We start from the raw sequence: 27,868 nt of genomic DNA, 5'->3' as shown, positions 1-27,868 counted from the left end.
ATAAGTCACAGATTGTACTTACATACAAACTGGTCAGGAGAAAGTGGTCATTTTATAAGAAGTCACATATAACCCAGAACAGAGAGTTATACATTACTGACTTGTCATCAAATGGTCTTAACTGAATCATCAATTCTTAAAATATGTGGTTTTCTTCAATCCAGAGTATGTACAACCAGTGCCAAGGCCAGGTTAATTTACTGAGCTGAAAATGAAATTGTTTCCAGAAAAAGCAAAACCTGAAGCAAATTTTTAAAAAAGAGTAAAATTGTGATTTTCCAACATATCAATATCCACTCCACCCTGAGTCTACAACATCTCACCTGGCCAGAGCTTGTTCAGATGGTAAACTATCCAGGATAGTAACCTCAAGCAGCTTAGTTTATAAAAGGTGTTTAGGCTGGGGGAGTGGGGCTGACAGGGCACTCAGCAGCAATTCCCAGTTTTCATTTCTATGGGACTCATGGATATCTTAGAGCCTTTCTATCTGTCAGTTGGTTTGATTGGCTTGTAAGTGTTCTAGGAGTATGGCAGCCATTTTTTAAGCTACAAAATTAAATGCAATTACCAAGACACCAGCAGATGATTAAAGGTCTTCTGGATGACAAATGCCCTAAAGCCGATTCTGCTGAGCTTTCATGAGAACGTCCATGATCATAGATGTCCAGAGCCACATATTTTGGTCCTCAGGACTCAGGCTTCTTTCTTCCAACTTCACAAGAACTCCAAGTCTGGCCTCAGATTTGTCAGAGAGATGCACTGCCTTTGGGATTCTCTGCCCAGAAATCCTCCCAGCCCTTTCATGTCAGCGCCTTCCTTTTTCATACCATGGAGATGCAATTTTATTCAAGTGCCACCAGAAAGCATCTGGTCACATATTTTTCTCTAATTCCTCTGGGAAGAGTAATTAATTTTAGAAGCCTTTGCCTAAATGGCAATCAAATGGATATCCCCTGATATTTTTTACAAGGGTGAAAATAAAAAACCAAAAAACACTCATCATCAAGTTGATTCCAACTGAGGGCCACCCTGTGTGTCCAGAGCAGAACTGCTCCACAGGGTTCTCAAGGCTGTGACCTTTCAGAAGCATATCTCCAGGCCTTCTTTTGAAGGGCGTCTGGATGAGTTTGAACCAACAAACTTTGGGTTTGAAGTCAAGCACTTAATCTTTTGCATCACCCAAGGATGCTTGAAATCTTCTACAGTGCAGTGCTGGTCATCAGACTGTACCCGGAACCTGGAGTCTACTTCTTTTCTATTCATCCAATAAGTGTTAACTGAGCTGTTTATAATATATAAGGCACAGTGTCAATTATAAATAACAATAGCTATGTAGTGCTATATACAAGGTCCTATATTAAAAGTGTTATGTGTGGTATCTTTTGTGCTGAATGCTATTATTATGCCCATTTTTCTTGATCAGGCAACTTGAGTAATTTATCCAAGATAAATGTGAGCTGATGACAAAACTGAGATTGAAACGCAACAAGTCTGCCCCAGAGCCCAGACAGGGTCATTGTCCTCATGATGCAAGAACTCAGATATTAAAAAAAAAATAAAAGGAGTAGTACATACTGTGAAATTCTACAGAGAAAGTACTTAAATAAAACAAAAATCCTCACAACTGGACCATAAAGCAACACCATGATAAATGGAGAAGAAAATTGAAATGATCAAGAATTGCAGTTTACCTGCATCTACAATCAACACCCACAGAAGCAGCAGTCAAGAAATACAACAACATATTGGATTGGGCAAATCTGCTGCAAAAGACCTCTTTAAATTGTTAAAAAGCAAAAATGCCAACTTTAAGACTAAGGTATCCTTGACGCAAGCCATGGTATTTTCAATTGTCCCATATGCATGTGAAAAATGTATAATGAATAAGAAAAATGGAAGAAGAATCGATGCCTTTGAATTATGATGTTGATGAAAAATATTGAATATACCATAAACTTCTAGAAGGATGTATAAATCTGTCTTTGAAGAAGTACAGCAAGAATTCTCCTTTAAAGTGAGGATGTTCAGACTTCATCCACACACTTTGGACATGTTATCAGGAAGGACCACTCCCTAGAGAAGAACATTAAGCTCTCTAGCAAAAAAGAGTAAGACCCTCAGAGAGATGGATTGACACAGTGGCTGAAACAATGGCTCAACATGACAACAATATGAGGATGATGCCGCACGCGGCAGTGTTTATTTCACTCTGGGGTCACTATGAGTCATAGACTTTATGGTAACCAAGGATAACAATAACAAAGTACTGTAAGAAGACCCAAGTTACTATATGTCCATATAATGGGCACATGACTAAAGCTGAGGGTGAGGTGTTAATGCCTAGGGAAGATTTTTCAAGCAAGTAATATTCAAGCTGAAACCAAGATACGTTATCCAAGGCCGAGCTTAGTGATTCTTTGGGTTTTCATAGGCTGAGTTTTGAAAATAGATATCCAGGACTTGCCTCCTAGTCTGTCTTAGTCTGGAAGCTCCCCTGACACCTGTCCATCATGGGTGACCTTCCTGGTATTTGAAATATCAAGTTAGCTTTCAATACAATAGTGACATGCAAGCCTCCGCTGTATTACAAACTAAAAGATGAGTGGTGGAAAAGAACTCTTAATTTTTTTCACTTTTTGCAGAACTTAGTTCACTAGCTGATTATGAAAAGCACTGCAGTGCTCTTGTACAGTAACACCATCTTAAAAGAAAGGGAAGGATTAGTTCTATTCAGAACAACTCACCAGGTTCTGACAATAACAAAGAAAAGTATAGGATTGAGGTTGGCAAAGGAAACAAACTGAGTGAAGACAAATCATAGAATTAAATTAAAATGGTATCCCTGGAAGGAAACAAAATGATTTCAATAGTAACAAGTAGAAGGGAGGCCTTGGTACTTATTTTTCAAAATGTCCATTAGGCTCCCGTGATTGCTGCCATCTTCTCTACAGTGATGTGAGTAAAGCCGAAGCTAAATTGAATTCATAAGATGTTAATGTTACATCTTAATATCCCCAGTCTCTCAGAGAAAGCAGAAGTAACTACAAATAGCACTATGCCAGAAACAGGTTTCTCGACCAATAATATAGCTTCAGCATACAATGAACTGGTTGATTCTAAAGTGGTCCTGGCTGTGATGACAAGAGGTTTGGTATTTGTGCATGGCACATCCTTTTGTCCATGTGAAAGCAACTTTATTGAATGTTAGCTATGCTCTGACACTTTAGAGTTACTGTTGTTTTTTCGGTACCAAGTAGATCAATATATGGTTCATGGCAAACTAAACAAGTATAAAATTTCATTAAAGGATGTAGTCTGGTGTACAAGTAATATGTGCCTCACCTTTATGAGGTGCTGGGTCAAACTAACAAGTATAACACAGTGTCATCAAGTGCCATGATTGCAGCATGGTTACCATAATATAAAAGTAGTTTGGATCACTGAAATTGCTAAATACATTCCAGTCATGGCACCGGCTACACCCCTCCATTACAGCTGGTGAGCTCTAGACACTAATGTGTGGTCAGTTACTGTTGTGGTTGTTGTTGTTGTTAGGTGTCGTCGAGTCTTCTCCGACTCACAGTAACCCTATGCACAGCAGAACAAAACACTGCCCAGTCCTGTGCCAGGTTTACAGTCCTTGCTACACCTGAGCCCATCGTTGCAGGCACTGTGTCAATCCATCTCATTGAGGGTCTTCTGCTTCTTCATTGACCTTCCACTTTACCAAGCATGATATACTTCTTAAGGGAATGGTTCTTCCTGACAACATAACCAAAGTAGGTGAAAAAAAAGTCTGGCCATTCTTGTTTCCAAGGAGCATTCCAGCTGCACTTCTTCCAGGACAGATCTATTCGTCCTTTTAGCAATGCTTGGTACTATTAGCATTCTTCTCCAACACCACAACTCACAAGCATCAACTCTTCTTCAGTCTTCTTTCACATGCATAAGAGGCAATTGAAAATACCATGGTTTGGGTTAGGCACACCTTAGTCTTCAAGGAGACATCTTTGTTCTTCATCACTTGAAAGAGGTTTTTTTCAGCAGATTTACTCAATGCAATATATCGTCTAATTTCTTGACTACTTCTTCCATTGGTGTTGTTTGTAGAACCAAGCAATATGAAATCCTTGACAACTTCAATCTTTTCTCCATCTGCCGTAAAGCTGTTTATTGGAGCAGTTTTAAGGATTTTTGCTTTCTTTATACTGATGTGTAATCCATACTGCAGAGTATAGTCTTTAATATTCATCAGTAAGTGCTTTGAGTCATCTTCACATTGAGCAAGCAAAGTTGTGTCATCTGTGTATCTCAAGTTGTTAAGGAGTCTTCCTCCAGTCCTGATGCCATGTTCTTCTTCATATAATCCAGCTTCTCAGATTATTTGCTCAGCATACAAATTGATTAAGTATGGTGAAAAGATACAACCCTGACACACTCCCCTCCTGCTTTTAAATCATGCAGTATCCCCTTTTTCTGTTTGAACAACAGCCTCCTGATCTATGTGCAGGTTCCTCATGAGTACAATCAAGGCTTCTACAATTCCCATTCTTCTCACTGTTATCCATAATTTGGAACAATCCACACAATCTAGTGCTTTGGTGTAGTCAATAATACATAAGTAAACATCTTTCTGGTATTCTTTGCTTTTAGCTAAGATCCATCTGATATCAGCAACGATATTCCTCATTTCAAGTCCTCTTCTGAATCCAGCTTGCACTTCTGGAAGCTCTCTGTCAATATACTGCTTCAACCATCTTTTAATTATCTCCAGTAAGATTTTACTTGAGTGTGTTATTAATGATATTGTTCAATAATTTCCATATTCTGTGGAATCACCTTTCTTTGAAATGGATATAAATATGGATCTCTTCCAGTAAATTGGTCAGATAGCTGTCTTCCAAATCTCTTGACAGAACTGAGAGAGTGCCTCCAACATGGCATCCATTTGTTGAAACACCTCAATGGGTATTCCATCAATTCTTAGAGCCTAGTTCTTCACCTCTGGTAGCATAGTGGCTAAAGCACTTGACTGCTAACCAGAAGGCTGGCGGTTCAAACCCACCAGCCACTCCTCGGAAGGAAGGTTGGGCAATCCTACTTCCGTAGTGATACTGCCTTGGAAACCCAAGGAGGGGTCGCTATGAGTCGGGACCTACTCGATGGCAAACAACAACAACAACAAGGGTTGAGAAATGCTGAGCATGTTCTTCCCTTTTGGTTTTCTAACTCCAGGTGTTTGCACATTTCATTATAAAAATTGGCCTTGTCTTCTCAAGCTACTCTTTGAAATCTTCTGCTCAGCTCTTCTATCTTGTTATGTCTTCCATTTGCTTTAACTACTCTCTATTCAAGGGCAAGTTTCAGAGTCTCTTTTGATATCCATTTTGGTCTGTTCTTCCTTTCTTGTCTTTTTAATGACCTCTTGTTTTCTTCATGGATATGTTCCTGATGTCATCCCACAATTCCTCTGGTTGTCAGCATTGGTGCTCAATGCATCAAATATATTCTTTAGAAACTCTCTAAATTCAGGAGGGATATTATCAAGATCATAGTTTGGACTTGTTTTTATTGTCTTCAACTTCAACTTTAACTTGTATATGAGCAGTGGATGGTCTGTTCCACAGTCAGCTCCTGGCCTTGTTTTGGCTGAGGATGTTGAACTTTTTCATTGCCTCTTGACACTGATGTAGTCTGTCTGATTCCTGGGTATTCTATCTGGTGAAGTCCACGTGTATAGCCATCATTTAAGCTTTGGAAAAAAGATATTTGTAATGAATAAGTGGTTGGCCTTGCAAAATTCTATGATGAAATCACCAGTATTATTTCTATCACCAAGACCATATTTTCCAATTACTGGTGACTCTTCTTTGTTTCCAACTTTTGTATACTGGTCACCAGTGGTAATCAACACATCTTAATTACGTGTTTGGTTAATTTCAAACTGCAAAAGTTTGTAGAAATCTTCAATTTCCTTGTCTTTGGCTTTGGTAGTTGATACATAGATTTGAATAATAGTAGTGCTAACTGTTCTTCCTCTTAGGTGTATAGATATTATCTTATCACTGACAGCATTGTACTTCAGGACAGATCTTGAAACCGTCTTTGTGACGATGAATGCCACACCATTCCTCTTCAAATTGTCATTCCCAGCATAGTAGATCATATGGTTGTCTGATTCAAAGAAAAAATTCACAGAATCCATCCATTTCGGTGCACTAATGCCAAGGATATCGATCTTTACATGTTTCTTTTCATTTTTGACAACTCCCAGCTTTCCTAGATTCATACTTCAAACATTCCATGTTCCTATTATTAATGAATGTTTGCAACTGTGTCTACTCATTTTCAGTCATGCCACATCACCCGATGAAGGTCCCAAAAGCTTTACTCCATCCATATCATTAAGATCATCTCTACTCTGAGGAGTCAGCTCTTCCTCAGTCATATTTTGAGTGCTTTCCTATATAATGGGTTCATCTTCTGGCACTATATCAGACATTGCTTCAGGGATATTCATAATAATTTCAAGTAATATATCAGACAATGTTTCACTGGTATTCATAAGGTTTTCATTGCCCAATTCTTTGAGAAGTGAATGGCCTCTCCCTTCTTCTGAGTCTGTCTTAGTCTAGAAGCTCTGCTGTAACCTGTCTACCATGGGTGACCCTGCTGGCACTTGGCAACACTGGTGGCATAGCCTCTAATCTCACAGCAACACACAAGCCATCTCAGGACAATAACTGATAGACAAGTTCATCTCCCTTAGTTTTTCCTAGCTGCTCTGCTCACTTCCCCCCCAACACACAACTATCCAGGGCCCAGCCTTAAATAAAGCCTCTCCACAAGGCCCTGAGCTGTGTGCCCACCTACCTCTCTAGGGCCCAGCCTCAAAATGTGAGATCAGTAGCATGACAAATGTCTCAGAAATATTTGGTCCAAAAGTGTAGCCAGCTTGTTGAGGAGCTATACCTCAACCACCACAATCATCTGGATCCTACCACAGCAAGACACATATTGGGCCCTCATGGGAAACATCTTATAGGTGATTTAGTGCTTTTCTGTAAATCAGTGTATCGATGGATAGTGAGAGACCACCCTGGAGACAGAAGATGTGTCATCAGCCAATGCAGTGAAAAGTAGATAGTCAAAAAGATCTGGAAAATATTGCCACAATTTACATCCTATATTTCCTTAAACATTCATCATAGAAACCATATGCTGTGTGATCTATCTGCTCTTATGATTCCCTGAAAGAATGGTGAGGTGTTCACAGTAACAAACATTAAGAGCTACAAGCACTCTAACTATTTCAACTGAATAATATCCTCTGTTAACATAATTTCTTATAAACAAGTAATTTGGATCTGTGTTTTGCCATCAATTCTAAACAGTTCCATGAGATCATGAAGTGGCCCAAGTACATCTCCACAGACAGTGACTGGACACTGAACTTTTTATGCACAATGGATTCTTTTGTTAGGGTTTATTTAGACCTCTCACATTGGCTGTTGACATGGGACTCACTCAGATAGCTGCTATTCATCCCATTGATCCAGCTCCTCAGGGAACACTTTCCCATCCATAATGCCACCTGCTTGTACCAGCTGTGCTCCACACTACTCCCATTACAAACACAGTATCTGGGCCACATACAAGGGCCACCACAGATTCCCAGGCTACCACTGTGGCTACAGGCAGTTGCTCTGCACAACATTGATCCACTGTGTGTCTCCACAGTGCACTGTCACTAGCTGCTGAGCCTCCTTCTCTGCTCATTCTCCCTCTTTAAAGTTTTAAATAACAAAGATGTCACATTGATCACTAAGGTGAGTTTGACCCAAGCCATGGCCTTCTCAACAGCCTCATATGCATGCAAGAGTTGAACAGTGAAAAATGAAGGTAGGAGAACTGGTGTGTTCGACGAAGAATATCAACAAAATATTAGGTTGGTAAAAAATATTGAATACACCATGGTCTACAAAAAGAACAAACAAATCAGCCTTGGAAGAAGCACAACTAAGTATTCCTTAGAAGTGAAGATGACAAGTCTTTGATTTGCTGACTTTTGACCAGTCATCAGGAAAGACAAATCTCTCAAAAAGGACATCATGCTTGATAAAGTAGGGGAACAATGGAAATAAGGGAAATCCTCGAGGAGATGGACAGACATTTATGGGTAAATATTGAATGATGCTGGAAGTATCAAAAGAAAATGGAAAGAATACACAGAGTCACTGTACCAAAATGAATTTTTCAATGTTCATCTGTTTCAAGAGGTAGCATATAATCAAGAACCAGTCAAATAAATCAGATGTCCTATTGCACTGGGCAAATCCTCTGCAAAAGATCTCTTTAAAATGCTAAGGAGCAAAGAAGTCTTTTTGAAAACTAAGGTGGCCTAACTCAAGCCATGGTATTTGCAATCACTTCATATGTATATGAAAGCTGGACAATGAATAAAAAAAGACCAAAAAAAAGTTGTTGCCTTTGAACTGTGGTGTTGGTGAAGAATATGAAGGTACCATGGACTGCCGGCAGAACAAACAAATCTGTGCTGGAAGAAGTGCAGCTGGAATGCTCCTTGGAAATGAGAATTACCAGTTGTTGTCTCTCCTACTTTGATCATGTTGTCAGAAGAGACCATTCGCTGGAGAAAGATATCATGCTTATAGTAGAGGGGACGAACCTCAGCAAGAAGGATTAACATAATGACTACAACTTTGGCTTCAAGTATAGCAAGAATTGTGAGGATGGCACAGCACTGGACAGTGTTTCCTTTTGTTGACATGGGGTTACCCTAAGTCGGAGCTGGCTTGATGGTACCTAACAAAAACAACAGGTTTCTGACCAAATAGTCTGGGTGGCTCTGTGTGTAATGTACTTGGCTGCTAAACAACAGATCAGTAATTGAGACCCACCAACCACTCAGCAGGAGAAAGACGTGACACTCTGTTTCCATAAACATTATAGACTTGGAAATTATGAATAATTCCATTATGTATTAAAGTATACACTGAGTCATAATGGAATAAATACCAGTGGGCGAGTGGCATAGCTTTCTGACTAGCCCATGAATCCCAGAGGATACAGTAATCTAGGACTTTCTGGGTTTTCTTGCTACTTCTAAAGACCTCTCTGAAATGTGAAAAAGAGTTTTAGGAGAGAAATACTTTAAAAAAATAAAAATAAAAAACTTCAATGCCATCCAGACAATTCCAACTCCTAGCCACCCCCACTGGTTTTCTGAGGTTGAAATCCTTACAGAAGTGGAATGCCCCATCTTTCTTCCATGGTACAGTTGGTGGGTTTGAATCAGCAATCTTCTGGATAGTGGTCAAATGCCTTATCCACTAAGACACCAGAGCTCCTTGCACTTTAAAATAGTAACCATTAATTTTATGCTTTATTGCTGTAGCTCTCAAACAATCAATAATGGTTTTCCAGGAAAAGATTATTATCAATAAGAAAACCAAAGCTCCTTGAGTGACATGAGTCAACAGAGAAACTACATCACAGTCCACACACAGTAATCATGCCACCCTGCTGTTCGCATGGCATTCAGCTTCCTTGACAATCCAAGTTTAGGTAGAGATATTGAACTCTCGAGTGGTTAGGAGCCAAGTGTGGAAAATATAAGTCCCTATTCAAGAATGGATGTTCTTGAGTGTGTCTCTCCAGAATAACTGACATGTCACTCAAAGGAGATAATTATTCCTGAGAGAGCAAAACAAGTTCCCTGAACTTTTATGGAAACTTCTTTATATATCTATGCAGTGGAAGGTTAACATGTTTTTAGTAATTCACATATTCAGAGCTAGATTCACCATGGGTGTTGTGATTCATTGAAATGTGTTTCTTCCACACTTTCTGCCTCTTGCATCACTGGACCAGAGCCATGGATAGAAGATCAATGCTTTTTAATGTTTCCAGTAAATCCATTCTAAATTCAAATCCAGATTTTCTGGGAAAAGGTTTTGAGATTTAGAGTAAAAGTAAAGTTTTAGGTTCATAATATCACTTTATAAACATTGTTTTGATACAGAATTTTCTGAATGTTCTCTTGCCAAGTTTGTCATATCTTTCCTACAGAAAGTTATTTATTTCAAAAGGAGGTGTCTTGGAAGATGGAATTGTTACACTCTAAACATCCCTGATGTCATCTGTAAAGACTATTAAAGTAAGTCTCTAATAGTGTTGTCTCTTAATTAAGATGATTACTATTTTTATAGATTAATTATTATTTTTCAACACTTTCAAAAATAGTAATAGAGTATTTTATCTTAACTCCAAATATTCAAAATATTTGAGTAATTATAATTAACTCATTTAAAAGGTAACTTGGAGCTCACAGACATTGAAAAATTTATAGGACTACAACCTAGCTCTCTCACATCAGATACCATGATTCTGCCAGGAGACAATTTCTTTTAATAATCATTCTAATCATGTGGATCAAAATATGATTTAAATACACATTACACACAAAAGTCATAGATATGACTTGAAAACCTCTTCCTGGGATCCAATTTCAATGTGAGTCTCCCTGGCTTCTTTAGAGGTAATTGTGGATGATTTTTCTTGTACTTATTACATGAGGTTAGGTGTTTCACCATGTTTTGCTCATATATAAACTTCCTATCTCCTAGGTGCACATACAGTCATAAAAAGGGAGTCAATAAAGTGATATGTATGAGTCCAGTGCTGTGCTGGATGTGTTCACATGTGATCTCTTAATCAATTCTGAGAACAACCAGTGAGGTGGACATTATTTTTCCCTTTACATAAAAGAGAAAGAGGATGTAAGATGCTAAGAGTTGTACCTCAGATAAACAGACTTGCAAATGACAGATTGTAGATCTGATCTTTCTGCTTCCAAAACCAATATACTTAGAACAATACTCAGCCAGGAAGAGAATCCAAGTCCTGAAACTAGTTCAAGATGAAATTTAAAAGTGTTATGCTGAGTACAATAAGTCCGTCACAAAAAGACAAATATTGATCCCATTTATATTAAATATCTAGAATAGGAAAGTGCATAGAGACCAAGTTTTATTAGAGGTTATTAGGGGCTAGAAGAGACAGGACAAAAGGAAGACTCAAAGCTTAGGGGACACTTACCTTCTTTTAAGGGTACTGGAAACATTTGGAGATGGATAGTGAAAATGGTTGAACAACATAATAGACATAATTTAATGTCACAGAAATATATATGTCAAAAATACTGAAAAAGTAAATGTTTTATTATGTATATATTTTCCACAATGAGAGAAAAAAGCCTCTGAACTTTTATTTACCTCTTAAAAAAATTACAAATCAATAGAATTATATTTATTGCTTACTTGAATGAAAAGCTTAATAAATTCAGGATTATATTAATAAAAATTGTTTTCTTTGTAGGTAATATAATGAGCAGTCCCATTATATACATGGAGATTAAGAACAATGTGACAGAGTTTATTCTGCTAGGGCTCACGGAAAATCCAAAGATGCAGAAAGTTGTATTAGCTGTGTTTTTTCTCATCTATGCCATCACTGTGGTAGGAAATGTGCTCATTGTGGTCACCATCACCACCAGCCCATTGTTGGGCTCCCCCATGTACTTTTTCCTGGCCTATCTCTCCTTTATCGATGCTTGCTATTCCTCTGTCACTACCCCAAAACTGATTGTAGATTCATTCCGTGAAAGGAAGACCATCCTATTGAATGAATGTATGACCCAAATCTTTGGAGAACATTTCTTTGGAGGTGCTGAGGTCATCCTTCTTACTGTGATGGCTTATGACCGCTACGTGGCCATCTGCAAGCCCTTGCACTACACAACCATCATGAACCGGAGAGTGTGTGTCCTGCTAATAGGAGTCTCCTGGGTGGGAGGCTTTCTTCATGCGACCATACAGATTCTTTTCATGTTTCGATTACCCTTCTGTGGCCCTAACATCATAGATCACTTTATGTGTGATCTGAACCCTTTGCTCAATCTTGCCTGCACTGATACCCACATTTTAGGGCTTTTTGTTGCTGCCAGCAGTGGGTTCATTTGTCTGTTAAACTTTCTCCTCTTGCTGATCTCCTACGTGGTCATCCTGCGCTCCCTAAGGACCCACAGCTTAGAGGGGAGGCACAAAGCCCTCTCAACTTGTGTTTCCCACATCATAGTGGTTGTCTTATTCTTTGTGCCATGCATATTTGTGTACATGAGACCTGCAACCTCTCTACCTGTTGATAAAGCCGTTGCTGTATTCTATGCTATCATAACTCCCATGTTAAATCCTTTAATCTATACCTTGAGAAATGCCCAAATGAAGGACACTATTATGAAATTGTGCAGTAAGAAAGCTATTGTAGGTGATAAGTAAATATCTCTAGATCTTAAGAATGATTCAGTTGAGGAAAGAGTCAAAAGAACACTTACAAGGATCTCAGAAAGAAATATTTACAGGATTAAAAAGTTGATCATTGTAATTCATAACTTTTGCAATTAGCAGACTATGAATAGGAGGGAAAAAGAGAAAAACTAATCCAGGAGCATTCTTTGCATACTGGAAAATGTTACCAAATTCAGACACAGTTTACTAGCATATTCCATGGAAATAGATATGTAATATTTCCCTTTAATTAAAAAAATATATACAAAAATATAATAAAATTTATTGGTATTCATCAATAATTCCTATAAGTGCTAAGGTATCAGCACCTTTATTGCCTCAATTTACAGGCAAGGGACTGAGAGAAACTGATAGGTATCAAAGCAGGCATATTGAAGAACCAAGAACCAGAATGTGATTGATTATTAAAAGTAGGTTTGAAAAAATTATGGCTATCACTACACACAAAGCAATTTCTTAATAAGTATATTCCATTTCTTCCTTCATTCATTCATTTGTTATTGATCAACAGATACTTTTGAACCCAGGGAGCATAGTATGCCAATAATACTTGGTAGGATTTCAGTTTTAAGTAGGAAGAGATCTGCTTACAATTCATTGAGAGACTCCCAGAAGGCAGCAGAAAAGTACAACACAGTGATACAAATGACTGCATGTGTGAAAGCACATGGAGGAATGCAGAACCACATCCTGGGGGTCAGGAAATATGTCTTAAATGAAAGCATCGACAATCGCATTGAAGAATAAAATGAAGTCAGTAGGATAAATAGACATAATATCAGTGTGAGAGAATACATGGAAGATAGAATACACAGGCCAGGATGTGTAAAAGAGCCTGGAATATTCAGGAAACCTAAATAATTTAGTACGGTTGTGGTTACTAATCCTTCTGTTCATTCAGCTTATTTTCTGAAGCCACAATGTATGCCAGAAAACTTGCTGAACACTGCACATGTTAAAGGATAAAACAGGAAGACATGAAGCTAGAGGACCAGAGAAAATCATAAAGAATCATATAACTCAGCTGAATGCTGAGGACAATGGAGAAGCACTGAATGGTCTTTCAAGCCACCCATGATATGGCTGGACCTGAGTTTCAGAATGTTAACCTCAGCTACAGTATGGGAGCAAGACTAGACAAAGGACAGCAGTTAGGGGTTTAACATAATGATCTAATGTGAAAGGATGGAGGTCTTGACTCTGGTGGTGCCAGTGAAGATGCAGGGTCAGTGCACCCATGACCTGGCTGCTTGAGTTGAGGCTCCTACCAAGTCACAGTGCCACCATCCTCTGGGTAATTGTACCAGACAATTTTGAAGCTCTCTAACATGACAGGGTCATACTCACTGGCAAAAGGTCCAAAAGGCAGACCCCTTTACGTCAAGGTGGGCCCTGCTCTGTACTGCAGTTTGTACTCCAGAGCCCCTATGGCTGCAAACTTTAGCCAGATTCCAACTGAGGCCACAGCCATTGCTACACCTTTCGTAGACTTCTTCACTTACTACTTTTCTTCAAGTAAGATGTACTTTATTACATGTAGGATTAGAGAGAGGACAGTCATGGGTAAAACTGGGTTCTGGCTTAAGTCACAGGGTGGGTAAGGGACCTGAAAGATAGAATGGAAAATATGAGTGTGCTTTAAATATGTTGGAAAAATCGGAACCCCCGCACATTGCTGGCAGAAATGTAGAATCATGCAGTTACTGTGGAAAACAGTTATGTGATTACTCAAAAAGTTAAATGTAGATTTATCATTTTATCCAGTAATTTCACTCTTAGGTATATACTGAAGAGAATTGAAAACATAGATTTAAAGATAAACTCGTACAAAAAGTGTTAAATACATTCACAAGAGCCAAAAGATAGAAACAACTGAATGTCCATCAACTTTCAAAGTTGATATTTGATAAACAAAATGTACATATATCCAAAACCAAAAAACTAAATTCACTGCCCGCAAGTCACTTCCTACTAATAGTGACCTCCTCCTTGGGTTTCCGAGGCTGTGTCTCTAGGGAAGTAGATTGCTCAATCTTCCTTCTGAGGAGTGGCTGGTGAGTTTGAACTTCCAGCCTCTGGTTAGCAGTCAAATGCCTTAGGCACTACACCAACAGAACTCCCTTACATATATCCATACAGCAGAATATTATTCGGTGATTAAAAGGTATAAAATACTAATAAATGCTACAAAAGGGATGAATACTGTAAGGAATATGCTCAATGAAAGACGTCAGGTGCAAAAGGCCATATATTGTATGATTCCATTTATATGAAGAGGTGTTGTTGTTGTTGTTGTTGTTATTTGCTGTGGAGTCAGACCTGACTCAGTGATCCCTCTTTGGGTTTCCGAGGTGATATCACTACAGAAGTAGATTGCCCAAACTTCCTTCCGAGGAGTGGCTGGTGGGTTTGAATGACCAGCCTTCTGGTTAGCAGTCAAGTGCCTTAGGAATGAATTGTACACTAAAATGGTAAAACGGTGAATTTTATGTTGTGTTAATTTTATCTTGTTGTTGTTGTTGTTGTTATGTGCGGACTCATAGCGACCCCTCCTTGGGTTTCCGAGGCAGTATCACTACGGAAGTAGGATTGCCCAACCTTCCTTCCGAGGAGTGGCTGGTGGGTTTGAACCGCCAGCCTTCTGGTTAGCAGTCAAGTGCTTTAGCCACTATGCTACCAGAGCTCCTTAATTTTATCTTAATTTAAAAAAATAATAATAATAACAATACCAAAAAAAAAAATCTGAATTGGATGAAATTGAAAGCACAACCTATCCAAACTTGTGGGAAGCAGTAAAATCATTTCTTAGACAGAAATTCTGAGTATAAAATGGATATATTTATAAGAAGTAAATTTTGAAATAAGTGGTCAATGTTTTAGACTTAAGAAGCTAGAAAAATAAGACCAAATAAAGCAAAAGTAAATAGAAAACAGGAAATAGTAAAGATAAGAATAAAAATCAGTGCAATAGAAATGATAGACCTAATATAAAAATAAATGAAATAAAAAGCTGATTCTTTGAAATTTTAAGTAAAATGTATAAACCCCTACCTGGAGGCGAGAGGAAAAGAGTGAGAACATGAGACAGAAAGAGAGAATAGCCTGTATCAAGTATGAAATATACATCATGGCATGTGCTCCATACATTAACAGAACACTAAGAAATCATCATAAAAAGCTTAAGCCAATAAACTTGACATCTTAGGAACCAATTTTTTAAAAAATTACAAAATCTTACTGAAAAATAATTTGAGACAAAAGCATAACTTTTCTATATCGGTTAAAGAAATTGAACTTGTCATTAAAATCCTTCTCAGTAATTATCTCCAGACCCAAAGCCTTTACTTTTGGCCATTTACTCCAAAATATTAAAAGAAGAAATAATAGCAGTTCAATAAAAAACTATTTCAGAAAAGAAAACACTTTGCAGCTCATTATATGAAGCCAACTTCGTCTAAATCCAAATCACATTAGAAGAAAGAATATGTTAATATCTTTTATGAAAATATACAGAAAAGTATTTAACAAAAAGGTACCAATAAATACCTATCAAAATGATTTTAAAAGTAATAATAATACACTAATACCATATGGACTTTATCTCAGGAATAAAAGTTGGTTTAACATTCAAAACTCAATAAACATAATTCCCCAAATTAACAGAGTAAAGCCAAAGAACCACATGATCATCTCAATACCCACTACCACTGAGTTGATTCAATCATCTCAATGAATGCATAAATTTTTGGTAGTATTCAACCCAGCCTTAGTGTAAGAAAAAAAAATTCTTAGTAAATAAGGTATAGAAAAGAACTTATTAAACCAGATAAAGAACACCTGCATAAAGCCCACAACTCATGTCAATTTAAAATTGAAATTGAAAATAAAACACTATATAATATTAGAAAACATGAAATATGCATAAATATTAAAAATGCATTTATGACTTATATATGAAAACTAGAAAACACTGCTGAGAGATATTAAAGACATAAATAGGGGTATAACCAAAACCAAACACACTGCCATTGAGTCAGCTCCAACTCATAGCAACCCCTCCTTGGGTTTCCAAGGCAATATCGCTACAAAAATAGATTATCCAACCTTCCTTCCAAGGAGTGGCTGGTGGGTTTGAAGTGCCAGCCTTGTGGCTAGCAGTCTAATGCCTTAGGCACTAGGTCATCAGAGAATAAGTGTATAAGTAGATAAAAAAAAGTGTTCCATATTCTGTAGAATATTACTATACCATAAAGAGAAATGAAGTCTTGAAACATGCTATAACATGTATGAATCTTCCAAACATTATGCTGAGGTAAATAAATCAGTCACAAAAGTACAGTTATTGCATAATCCCATTTAGAATAGAAAATGTGTAGAGGCCAAAGTTTATTAATGATTATACAGCTTTCAGTATAGATTAAACCTCAATGTTAAAAAAAAACCTTCACAACTGGACCAATAAGCAACATCATAATAAATGGAGAAAAGAAAATGTTGAGGTTGTCCAGGTTTTAATTTTACAAAGATCCACAATCAACAGCAATAAGAGCTGCAGTAAAGAAATCAAACAACAGGAGGAAAAAAGATGCCATCCTGCTAACAGACCCCATCCAAACCCTGTTCAATAGAGATTTAGAGAAACTCAGTGAAACAGATACAAATAATGATCCTAGAATTACGAGCATATAATAAGAAGATAAAGTATTAGATTGGGTGCAGACAGGAAATGGAGAGAGGTCAGTGCCTGGGTGGGGGTCAGGGGGAAAGACCAGACCAGCCCGAAGAGAAGCCATTATAAACACAAAGGAGGACGAGGAGAAAGAAGAAAAACTTCACAGAATCCACAGGTGTTAAAGGCACAGGCTAGGTAGAACGGGAGGATTCCAAAGTGAGCTAAAGCTGCATGGGAGAATACTGCACAGGGAAACAGACCCGACCTCTGAGGCGTCAGTGGGCAGGAAATCACGAGAGAGCAAGGGAAAGGAAAGAAGAAATGTCCCCAAATAAACTTCTGCTGTTGGGTCAATTCCATATCTTAGCAACCCTTTTTGGCACTAAGTGGAAATGCTTCCGGGAGTTCTGGGGCTTGTGGATCTTTGTGAAGGAGAGCTACCCTTTCTCCTGAGGTGAGGCTAGTGGGTTTGAGCCAAAGGGCTTTGATATCCTCTTGGAAACCCAAGAAGGGGCTGCTATGAGTCGAGTCCAACTCAATGGCAATGTGTTTTGTTTAATTATACCCTCATTTATGTCTTTAATATGTCTCAGCAGTGTTTTCTAGTTTTCATATACAAGACATAATACATTTTTAATATTTATGCATATTTCATGTTTTCTAAGATTATATAGTGTTTTATTTTTAATTTCAATTTTAAATTGATGTGAGTTGTGACTTTTATGCAGGTGTTCTTTATCTGGTTTAACAAGTTCTTTTCTATACCTTATTTACTAAGAATTTTTTCCTTATACTAAGGCTGGGTTGAATACTACCAAAAACACCAACCTCAGCAAACCACTCCAAATAGACCCAGGGGCTTCAGCTGTGCTTTTCCCATGTCTGCATCATGGCTGATCTATCTCACACTAAACACAAAAGGCAACCACCTAAAGCCTCTTGGAGATGACTTCTTGCACCAATCTCCTTTCACTTATGTAGGTACACACGTTGGTAGTTGAGCAGATTCTGCCACAAGTGCCTGCTCCCAGAGCCACAGGCTAACCATAACTAAAAAGTCCCTCCTCAAGTACCTTATCCTCCCTTTATATTTTCTACTTACCTTTTTCCCAATTTTGCTTCCTTTCTAACTGATCATTTCCCCTTCTACTTTTTCCTCTTCTTTCCTTTTCACCAAACTTTTATTCTGCCCACCCCTCACCTTTTTTTTCTTTTTCTTATATTCTTTTTCCTTTTCCACTATTTTTTATGTTCTGTTTTTATTCTACCTTTTCATCTTTTCTATTACTTCTTCTTTTCCTCAGGTTTCTTTTCTTTGTTTTGTTTTTCCTGCCTCATCCAAAAGGAGGAAAACATTAACTCTACACTAGTCATCCATATCTACTATATCAACCACGTTGCCCAACAGATGAGTAACACAACAGCTCCTGCACTACAGGATCAATGACAGATTGTGGACAACACCTGTTCATCCCAAATGCAATTCCTTCTCATGATAGGCTCCCATTTTCCAACTGGAAACTCCACCAACTGGTTACTCCACCAACACAGAGAAAGCTGGAGAGTGACCCAGTACTATCAAGCTAACAACCAAAGAAGCATGCCTGCTCCACACTTCTGGATATAGTAAATCATAAAACCAAGGTGAAACAAATAAGCACAAAATGTCTCAGAAACAGCTGACAACTTCATCTCAAACAATAAAACAAGAAAGATGGCTAAAACAAGTGTTAAAACTAAAGAAGTATGAAATCTCCCCATGGAAGAATAAGTACTAGATCTATCTGATAAGGAACTCAAAAAATTCCTATTTATAGAACCTTCCATGAGCTAAAGGAAATCATAAACAGAAATAAGGAGAAGATAGACAATACCCTTGAAGAATTCAAGAAAATAACTAGAGCAAAATGACAAATTAGAAATTATACAAAAACAGCAATTAGAAATCCAGAATATGAACACTAAAATTAGACATGGATAACACATTGGAAGGACAAAAGAGTAGACTCAAATGGGCTGAAGAAAGCATTTTTCAACCAGAAGACAAATCCCTTAACACCAGCTTATATGAGGAAAAATCAGAAAAAAAAAAAGCATGAAGAGAAATGAAGAAAACATAGTAGTTATATGGGATACTATGAAAATAAATAACATACACCTGATTGGAATTTAAAAACACCAAAAGACTACAAAGTATCATCTCAAAAACCAAGGCTATAAAATTAGAAATCAATAATGAAAAGACTAAGGGGGGAAAAAATCAAACATGGAAACTGACTAATAAGCTTCAAGAACTACTGGGTAACAAAAGAAATAAAGTGGTAAGCAAAAATATCCTAGAAACAAATGTAAATGAAAACACAAATTACCAAACCTTTGGGACACAACAAAAGCAGTGCTCAGAGGTCAATTTGTAGCAATAAATGCACACATCAAAAAGGAGAAAGAATCAAAATTAACACCTTAACAACTCCAACAATTAGAAAAAGAGCAACAAAAGAAACCTACAATATCCAGAAGAAAGGCAATAATAAAGATCAGAGCATAAATAAAGAAAATAGAAAACAAACAAACAATAGAGAGATCAATAAGGTTATTCTAAAATATTACCAAAATCAACAAATCACTGGCAAATTTAACATAGGAAAAGACAGAGAAGACACAAATAACACAATAATAAAGAAACAGGTGACATCACAACAGAACCAACTGAAATGAAAAAGATAACAGAATATTAAGAATTATATTCCAACAAATTTGAAAACCTGGAAGAGATGGACAAATTTCTAGAAACACAACTATATAATCTATAACTTAACAGTCTGAGATAGAATACTTGAACAGACCCATGACTAAAGATTCATACTTCATATGTTCCATGCTCCAATTTCTAATGGATGTTTGCAGCTGTTGCTTCCCATTTTGAGTTGTGCCCCATTAGCAAATGAAGGTCCCGAAAGTTTTACTCCATCCACATCATTAAGGATGACTCCACTTTGAGGAGGCAGCTTTTCCCCCGTCTTATTTTGAGTGCCTTCCGACCTGAAGGGCTCATCTTCCAGCACTATATTGGACAATGTTTCAGAGCTAATCATAGTTTTCCAGTAATATTTCAGACAATGTTTCACAGCCATTCATAAGGCTTTCACCAGCCAATTCTTTGAGAAGTTGATGGTCTCTTCCTTCTCCTGAGTCTGACTTAGGCTGGAGGCTCTGCTGGAAGCTGTCCACTATGGGTAACCTTGCTGGCATTTGAAACACCTCTGACGTAGCCTTGAGCCTCACAGCTACACTCAAGCCACCACAATAGAACGAAATGATAGACAAGTTTATCGCCCCTAGTTGGTCTAAACAGCTCTGCTCATTTCCTGATCTCTGCCCCTTCCATCACTTACCCGGCCTTCCCCCAGGGCAAACACCTGCCTTCTGCTTTTCTTGGGGCTGGTTTGGTAAAGTAGAGGGTCAATGAAAGAAAGGAAGGCCCTCAACAAGATGGATTGACACCATGGCTGCAGTAATAGGCTCAGGTATAATAGGGTTCAGGAGGCTGGCACAGGACTGGGCAATGTTTTTTTCTGTTGTATATGAGGTCTCTATGGGTTGGAGATGACTCAAAGGCCCATAACAACAACAACAACAAGTAATGGCAGTGACTCTTCAGGAATGAAGGTTTGGTTCACATTGCCAGGCAAAGAACAATGACCCCTTAGATGCTTGTTGAAGGCAAAAAGAATATGGAATGAATAGTGGAAGAAGGTAGTCTTAAATACCAGCTAGGGCCACATGACCAGTTGCAGAAAAAAGGCCTGTGATTGTTATAAGCATTTCTTCCCTGTATGTGTGCATGAATTTTTTGATGCTGTTGTTTTATTCAGTTGTAAAATATAAGTAAATGAGACTAATTATTTTTCAGTTGTACACTTTAGTTGTATCATGACAGCTGCAATTATGGCTTTAGAATTGTCTTTATTTGGAGATTAGGTGTGATTTAAGAAGATGTGTATAGATGCCAAGTTGACAAGGGGTGAACTGTAATAGTTACAGTTGTGTGTCAACTCTGCTGGGCCACAATTCTAAGTAGTATCAGTTGTGATGTATTTATCCCCCATGATGAGGTATGATATAATGTAATAACTTTCATAATGAGGTCTACTATAAGCAATCAATCAGTTAAAAAGGAGTTTCCTTTAGGCTGTGGCCTACTTCCAGTATATATGGTAAAGCTCTGGGAAAGAGCACTGTTTTTTTCCTCAGGATCCTGCAACTGGCTCATTATCATCTTGTCTTAAACCAGTGACTTGATGTATTTCTGCCAATCTTGGAACTGTTGCCTTTGTAGTTTGTGAACCAACAGCCTGCCATTTTACCTGTGGATCATGGATTCATCAGCCTCTGAGGCCAGTAGCCTGCTGTAATGCCTATCCTGGGTTCATAAGCCCCTGCAGCTGCACAAGTCAGAAAAAGCCTCCAGTTTGACAGCTGACCTATAAAATTGGTACTTGCCAGGCTATACAACTGTGTGAGCCATTCCCTTGAGATAAATATATCTCTGTCTCTCTGTCTCTCTCTATTTGTTTTGTTTTTCTAGAGAACCCAGCCTAAGACAATTGCAAATGTCAGTTTGATCTCACATAAATAATTTTTTAAAAGAACACAATGCTCAAAGCATAGATACTTTATTTATTAAAATAAACTATTTTTTGTGTTCAAAGAAGATTTCAGAGAGTAATTTTGGTTTAAGGTTTAAAAGTTAGAGATTATCTCAGGGCAAAATTTTTAGGGCCCACAAAAATCAACCAGGGTTTGTACATCAGCAATGAACAAGCTGGAAAGGTAATAATAATAAATACTTTTACAATCTTATCCAAAAGAATAAAATAACTAGGAATAACTGTAGCCAAGGAAGTGAAAGACTTAAACACAGAAAACTGTAAAACAATACTAAAAGAAATTAAAGATGACCTAAATAAATGGAAAGATATTTCTTGCTCATATAATAGAAGACTCATTATTGTCAAGATGTCAATACTACTACTACAAAATTGTGAATTCAACAAAATGCCCCTCAAATTACCAACAGCCTTTCTTACAGAAGTGGAAAACCTAATCCTGAAATTAATATGGAACAGCCAAGTGCTGTGAATAACCAAAGAAATCTTGATAAAGAAGAACAGAGTAGGAGGATTCTCACCTCCCGATCTTTTGATTTCCATTCTTGTGACATGATCATTGTCATAAGATGCTGTAGGAGCACTCGACCACTTGTCTGAGATCTAGAGATGGATAAAGGAAGAAGAGCAAAAAGGAGTTTGTCTTCCAGTAAAATCATCCAACTTCCTGCAAATCCAGTCTAATGACTTAACTTGTATGTTCGTAGTCTCTCTAATTTTCAAAGGATGCTAAGAACTGTAATTTAAAAAAAAAAATCTGGGACTATTGCTTTCCTGGAAATTAATTCTGAAGTGAAAGGGGGAGGAAATATAAAGAAGACAACAAAAACTTTACAATTTCTACTACTCTTCCTTCTCTCTATGCACCTTTCTAAGAGATGGAATTTCCTCACTTTGCATAGAAAGAAACAGTTGGTAATAATTTCCTCAGAAGGGATTATATAAGGACTTATAGTTCATAGATTTTCAAGCTATCCCTTTAAATGTTTTATACCTTTTTTCATGTTCAAGTTAGATTTTAAAAATTTTCCTGTCTTAGTCTTGTTGTGATTAACTGAAGACTTTTACTGCTAGAGTAATGTATTATTTTCCTAGAGATCCCATCATCAGATAGTGACTTTAAGCAACAGACTTTATTATCTTACAGTTCTGGAGAGTCCAACATAGGGCTGTCAACTATGTGGATTCTTTCTGAACCTTTGACCAAGAATCTGTTCTACTTTCAACTCTAGCTTCTGATAACATCAAGAATTCATAGTTTGCAGCTGCAACATCACGTGGAATCCTTCATCTTTCTCTCTCTGTGTCTCTAAGTATCTTTTCTATGTTCAGAAGAATACGAGAAGAACCCATCCTATTCCATATGACTTCATGTTAATTTAACTGACAATATATTTACAGACCCTATTTACGAACAGAATCACATTAACAGTTACAGGGGTTAGAACTTCAACATATCCTTTTGAAGAATACAGTCCAATCCATGACAGGGGAGAACTCAGGTTTACATGCATGTGGATCAAGTTTTCAACTACTTGTTCTAAAATCAACTTTCTTGGTCTTCTGGGAGCAAATTCAGATGTCATATGCAAAGATATAAATTAAAATTGTATACTCAACACATTCGCTTATTTTGAAGGTCATAATTCAAACAACAGAGTTTATGCATATGCAAATTATGCCCCACTTGGGCTCTTCCCTCATGGTGATTTGACATCAGGTTATTCTTTTGTGGATTTTCTCCCCTGAGGACCTGGTTTTGTAGGTCCTGCCCCAAGGATGATTATCCTTGTGGTGTCTCTGGAGATGAGGAACTACTCTCAGAATTATGATTAAGGTCCCAATGAGTTTAATTATATAAGAGTCACCCTTTAAGATGTACCAAATAAATGTCTCTACACTATGTGCTATAGTTCAAATTGTAAATAAAGTATCTGAAGACTCTTACCTTTACCACGGAGAGTGCTTTTCTGTATATTTTTACATGGTTGATTTATTTCAAGACATAAAATGATGGACTCAAAGCATAATAAAATAGGAATATGAAACTATTCTCCACCTTTAGAGAAAACCAAAGTTCAACTATGCTGTATGAAGTCAGGCCATATAAAGGATTGAGAATCAACACGTTACAAAGATCATTCCACTTTTAAAACACAAAGTGCAAAGTATTTATCACACACAAAAAAAATTTTTCACAAAATTTATTTTTTAATTTTTAACCTCATATTGCTTATTTAACATTTACTTGTTTTAAGACAAATTGTGTCAGCAATAGGGTATTTGACTCTCTTTGTAATCAAGATTTAAATTTGTCTTGATTACAGGACGTTTTTGAAATTTGTGTTAAAAATCCTAACAATTTAAAAGGTAACAATTTTCTGAATGACAGAGATGAGACAGATATCCTGAAGCATGGAAAGAGTTGGTGACATGGAAACATTTCTAGGCCTGGTGATGGCACATGGACTATCTCTCTGCATCCACAGAGAAGACATCAGTGCATGAAGCTGTTATCTTTTAGGACATAACTGAAAAACTTGGATCGAATGACTGTTTCATCATGCAGGTAACCCAGGATGTGTTTTTATAGTAGGAGTCTTCACTAGACTTTAAGTTATGCAAGAGTTCATTGGGAATGTGATTTGGCAAGTCATCATCTTGTACAAGTCCTTAAAAGTAATTCCAAATATCAGCCATGTTAGAAATTCTTTGTGATCTATAAAATATATGAAAATTGGCTCAATTCTGCAATATGTTTTTAGATATTTTCATACTATAAAGATCTAGAGTACATTTACCTTCTCTATGAATAAGAGCTCTGGTAGCATAGTGCCTAAGGCGCTTGACTGCTAACCAGAAGGCTGGCGATTCAAACCCACCAGCCACTCCTCGGAAGGAAGGTTGGGCATTCCTACTTCCGTAGTGATACTGCCTCGGAAACCCAAGGAGGGGTCACTGTGAGTCGGGGCCGACTCGACAGCACATAACAACAACAACAACATGAATACCTTCAGTATTCACAGAAACTAATCTCATGGTTAACTATTTGGGTGATATTTTCATGCACAGATACCTGTAAATATCCTAAAAGAATCAATGGTCATGCTCTTAAGCATTGTTTTTTAATCTGTTAATAATTAGAAAATGATGTAAGTACATAAACCTTGAATGACTAAAGTGTTGTTCAGTAGTACCTTGCCAGTAACAGCTTTTGAAATTTTATTAACAGGAAAGTGAATATAAATATTCTTTTATTTTTATAGTACATCTATTTATACTTTATTTTTATATGTAGTATTGGTCATATCTAGATAGATAGATATGTAGATATATATGTTGTTGTTGTTGTTATGTGCCGTCGAGTCGGCCCCGACTCATAGCGACCCCTGCTTGGGTTTCTGAGGCAGTATCACTACGGAAGTAGGATTGCCCAATATATACACATATAATTTTATTTTCTCCCACGTGGAAAGTTAGTTTTGCAACCCCATTTATGTCATAATCTGCTCTTTTCTCCATGTTTCCAACTGCTGGTTTGTTTCTCACTCTGGATAAGATACTGAGGATAGGGATTTTTTTTTTTAATCAGCTGGTAGCATGGTGCCTAAGGCACTTGACTGCTAACCAGGAGGCTGGCGGTTCAAACCCACCAGCCACTCCTCGGAAGGAAGGTTGGGCATTCCTACTTCCGTAGTGATAACTGCCTCGGAAACCCAAGGAGGGGTCGCTAGGAGTCAGGCCGACTCGTTGGCAAATAACAACAACAACATAGTCTTATCATCTTGGACAGTGCTGAAACATTATACATCATAATTTCTATTTGTGGGATGAATTACAAAGTTATCTTAAGGTTTCAAAAATACACTAGTCATAATTACATTTACAGGTAAACTTATCCCAACTCTGAAATAAGGACACACAGAAGAACATATGGAACAAAGGAACAATATGACCGAGTTTATCCTCCTGGGGCTCACTCAAAGCCTCCCGGGCCAAAAAATATTATTTGTTGTGTTCTTGCTCATCTACATTGTAACAATTGCAGCTAACCTTCTCATTGTCGCGACTGTGATGATTAGTACAACCCTGGACACCCCCATGTACTTCTTTCTAAGCCACTTGTCATTTATGGATGCAGCTTATTCTACTGCAATTATCCCAAATATGATTCTAGACTTACTTTATGAGAAGAAAACCATTTCTTTCCATGCTTGCATGACTCAGCTTTTCACAGAACATTTATTTGGTGGCGTTGAGATTTTACTTCTTGTTGTCATGGCCTATGACCGCTATGTGGCTATCTGCAAACCCCTGCATTATATGCACATCATGAAACAGCGGAAGTGTGTCCTGCTGCTGCTGGTGACTCTGCTTGGAGGTTTTGTCCATGCGGCAGCTCACCTGCTCTTTGTTTACAATCTGCCCTTCTGTGGCTCCAATGTCATTGACCACTTCATCTGTGACATGTACCCTTTATTAAAACTTGCCTGCACTGACACCTATGTCATTAGTCTCACTGTGATTGCTAATGATGGAACAATATGTGTGATCATCTTTTTGCTGTTACTCATCTCCTATGGGGTCATTCTGCACTCCCTGAGGAACCTTAGTCAGGAAGGGAGGCACAAAGCTTTATCCACCTGTGGCTCCCACATCACTGTGGTGGTCCTCTTCTTTGTCCCCTGTATTTTTCTGTTTGTGAGACCTCCCTACACCTTACCCATTGATAAATTCTTGGCTGTTTTTTACACTGTCATAACCCCTATGTTGAACCCCTTAATCTACACTTTGAGAAATACAGAGATGAAAAATGCCATGAAGAAGCTTTGGAGCAGAAAAAGAAAATGAAGAGGCAAGCAAATGCATAATCTACTTTTTGTAAAGAATTGTCCCTTCCAGGAAAACAAAACAAAACAAAACCTCAAATTCATTGCTATCAACTAGATCCAGGGAAGCTGTGTGCAGTCATTTAATTGTAGTAAAATATTTCCTCACACTAAATAACATGTGCATGATGAAAACCATTTACTGGAACACTTCCAATGATAAATTTTTTCAAAACATATTGTAAGATTTTCATTTTCTAGGAAAATGTGTGTGTATGTGTGTGTGTGCGTGTGTGCAGAATGGTTCTGTTGCATCTATAGGTATATGTTCTGTATGGTAACTTGTTGTTGTTGTTGTTGTTATGTGCCGTCGAGTCAGCCCCGACTCATAGCGACCCCTCCTTGGGTTTCCGAGGCAGTATCACTACGGAAGTAGGATTGCCCAACCTTCCTTCCGAGGAGTGGCTGGTGGGTTTGAACCGCCAGCCGTCTGGTTAGCAGGCAAGTGTCTTAGCCACTATGCTACCAGAGCTCAGTTAATATCAGAAATTCATTTTAGTTGGTGCATGATATTCTCAAGTCTCTTTCTTAAATAAATCTAATATCTTTTTCACAATTAATAGTGCTTATTGCAGATTTCTGGTAGCATAGTGCCTAAGGCACTTGACTGCTAACCAGAAGGCTGGCGGTTCAAACCCACCAGCCACTCCTCGGAAGGAAGGTTGGGCATTCCTACTTCCGTAGTGATACTGCCTCGGAAACCCAAGGAGGGGTCGCTATGAGTCGGGGCCGACTTGATGGCAAATAACAACAACAAATTGCAGATTTCAGGTTGTATAATTTGAAATTAGGTATAAAAATGTGATTCACCCATCCCCAGACAGAGACAGTCCATATTAACATTAGAAGTATATGATTTTATTTTTGTATCTGCCAGATATTTTAAATATATAGCTTTGCTTACAGTACTTCACATGCTAAGGTTTAAGAAGAAGGATGCTTCAGAGTTCTAAATTAATCAAAAGGAGGTTAAATACACAAAATGAATCTGAATGAATAAGGCAGAGATGCAGAAAAATGACTGGCTCTTATTTCCCAGTTGAGAAAGTCTCTTACCTCCTTAAGTGGAACAGCTTTATTTGGTGTTATATTTCCATAAAGATAATCTGCTAATCTTTGTAGATAGTTTAAAATACCTAACAATAACTTTGTAATTTTTCTATATCTCATATTATTCTTTATTACATATATATCATGACCTTGTAGTAGGGACCTAGATCCTGCCTTTCTTACATAAAATTAGCAAAA

At 37.6% G+C, this 27,868-nt stretch overlaps 2 protein-coding genes and 1 pseudogene across 2 annotated transcripts; 2 read left to right on the top strand and 1 right to left on the bottom strand.

Annotated features, from left to right (window-relative positions):
* Window positions 1-6,997: 6,997 nt before the first annotated feature.
* Window positions 6,998-7,586, bottom strand: LOC103210887 (annotated as a pseudogene).
* A 3,816-nt stretch (window positions 7,587-11,402) lies between these two features.
* On the top strand, window positions 11,403-12,359 carry LOC103210861 (olfactory receptor 4C46-like). Its single transcript, XM_007956778.2, has one exon. The coding sequence runs from the start codon at window positions 11,409-11,411 to the stop codon at window positions 12,357-12,359; it is 951 nt and encodes a 316-aa protein (XP_007954969.2). The 5' UTR covers window positions 11,403-11,408.
* A 13,305-nt stretch (window positions 12,360-25,664) lies between these two features.
* Window positions 25,665-26,582, top strand: LOC103210886 (olfactory receptor 4A47-like). The gene has a single exon (XM_007956803.2). It carries the CDS (start codon window positions 25,665-25,667, stop codon window positions 26,580-26,582), a length of 918 nt encoding a protein of 305 aa, XP_007954994.2.
* Window positions 26,583-27,868: the final 1,286 nt, after the last annotated feature.

Source organism: Orycteropus afer, unplaced genomic scaffold (genome assembly GCF_000298275.1).
Source record: "Orycteropus afer afer isolate SDZICR_OR568_19922 unplaced genomic scaffold, OryAfe1.0 scaffold00666, whole genome shotgun sequence".
NCBI classification, from domain to species: Eukaryota; Metazoa; Chordata; class Mammalia; order Tubulidentata; family Orycteropodidae; genus Orycteropus; species Orycteropus afer.
Note: the sequence above shows the minus strand (reverse complement) of the source record. Positions and strands in the feature narration are given on the sequence as shown.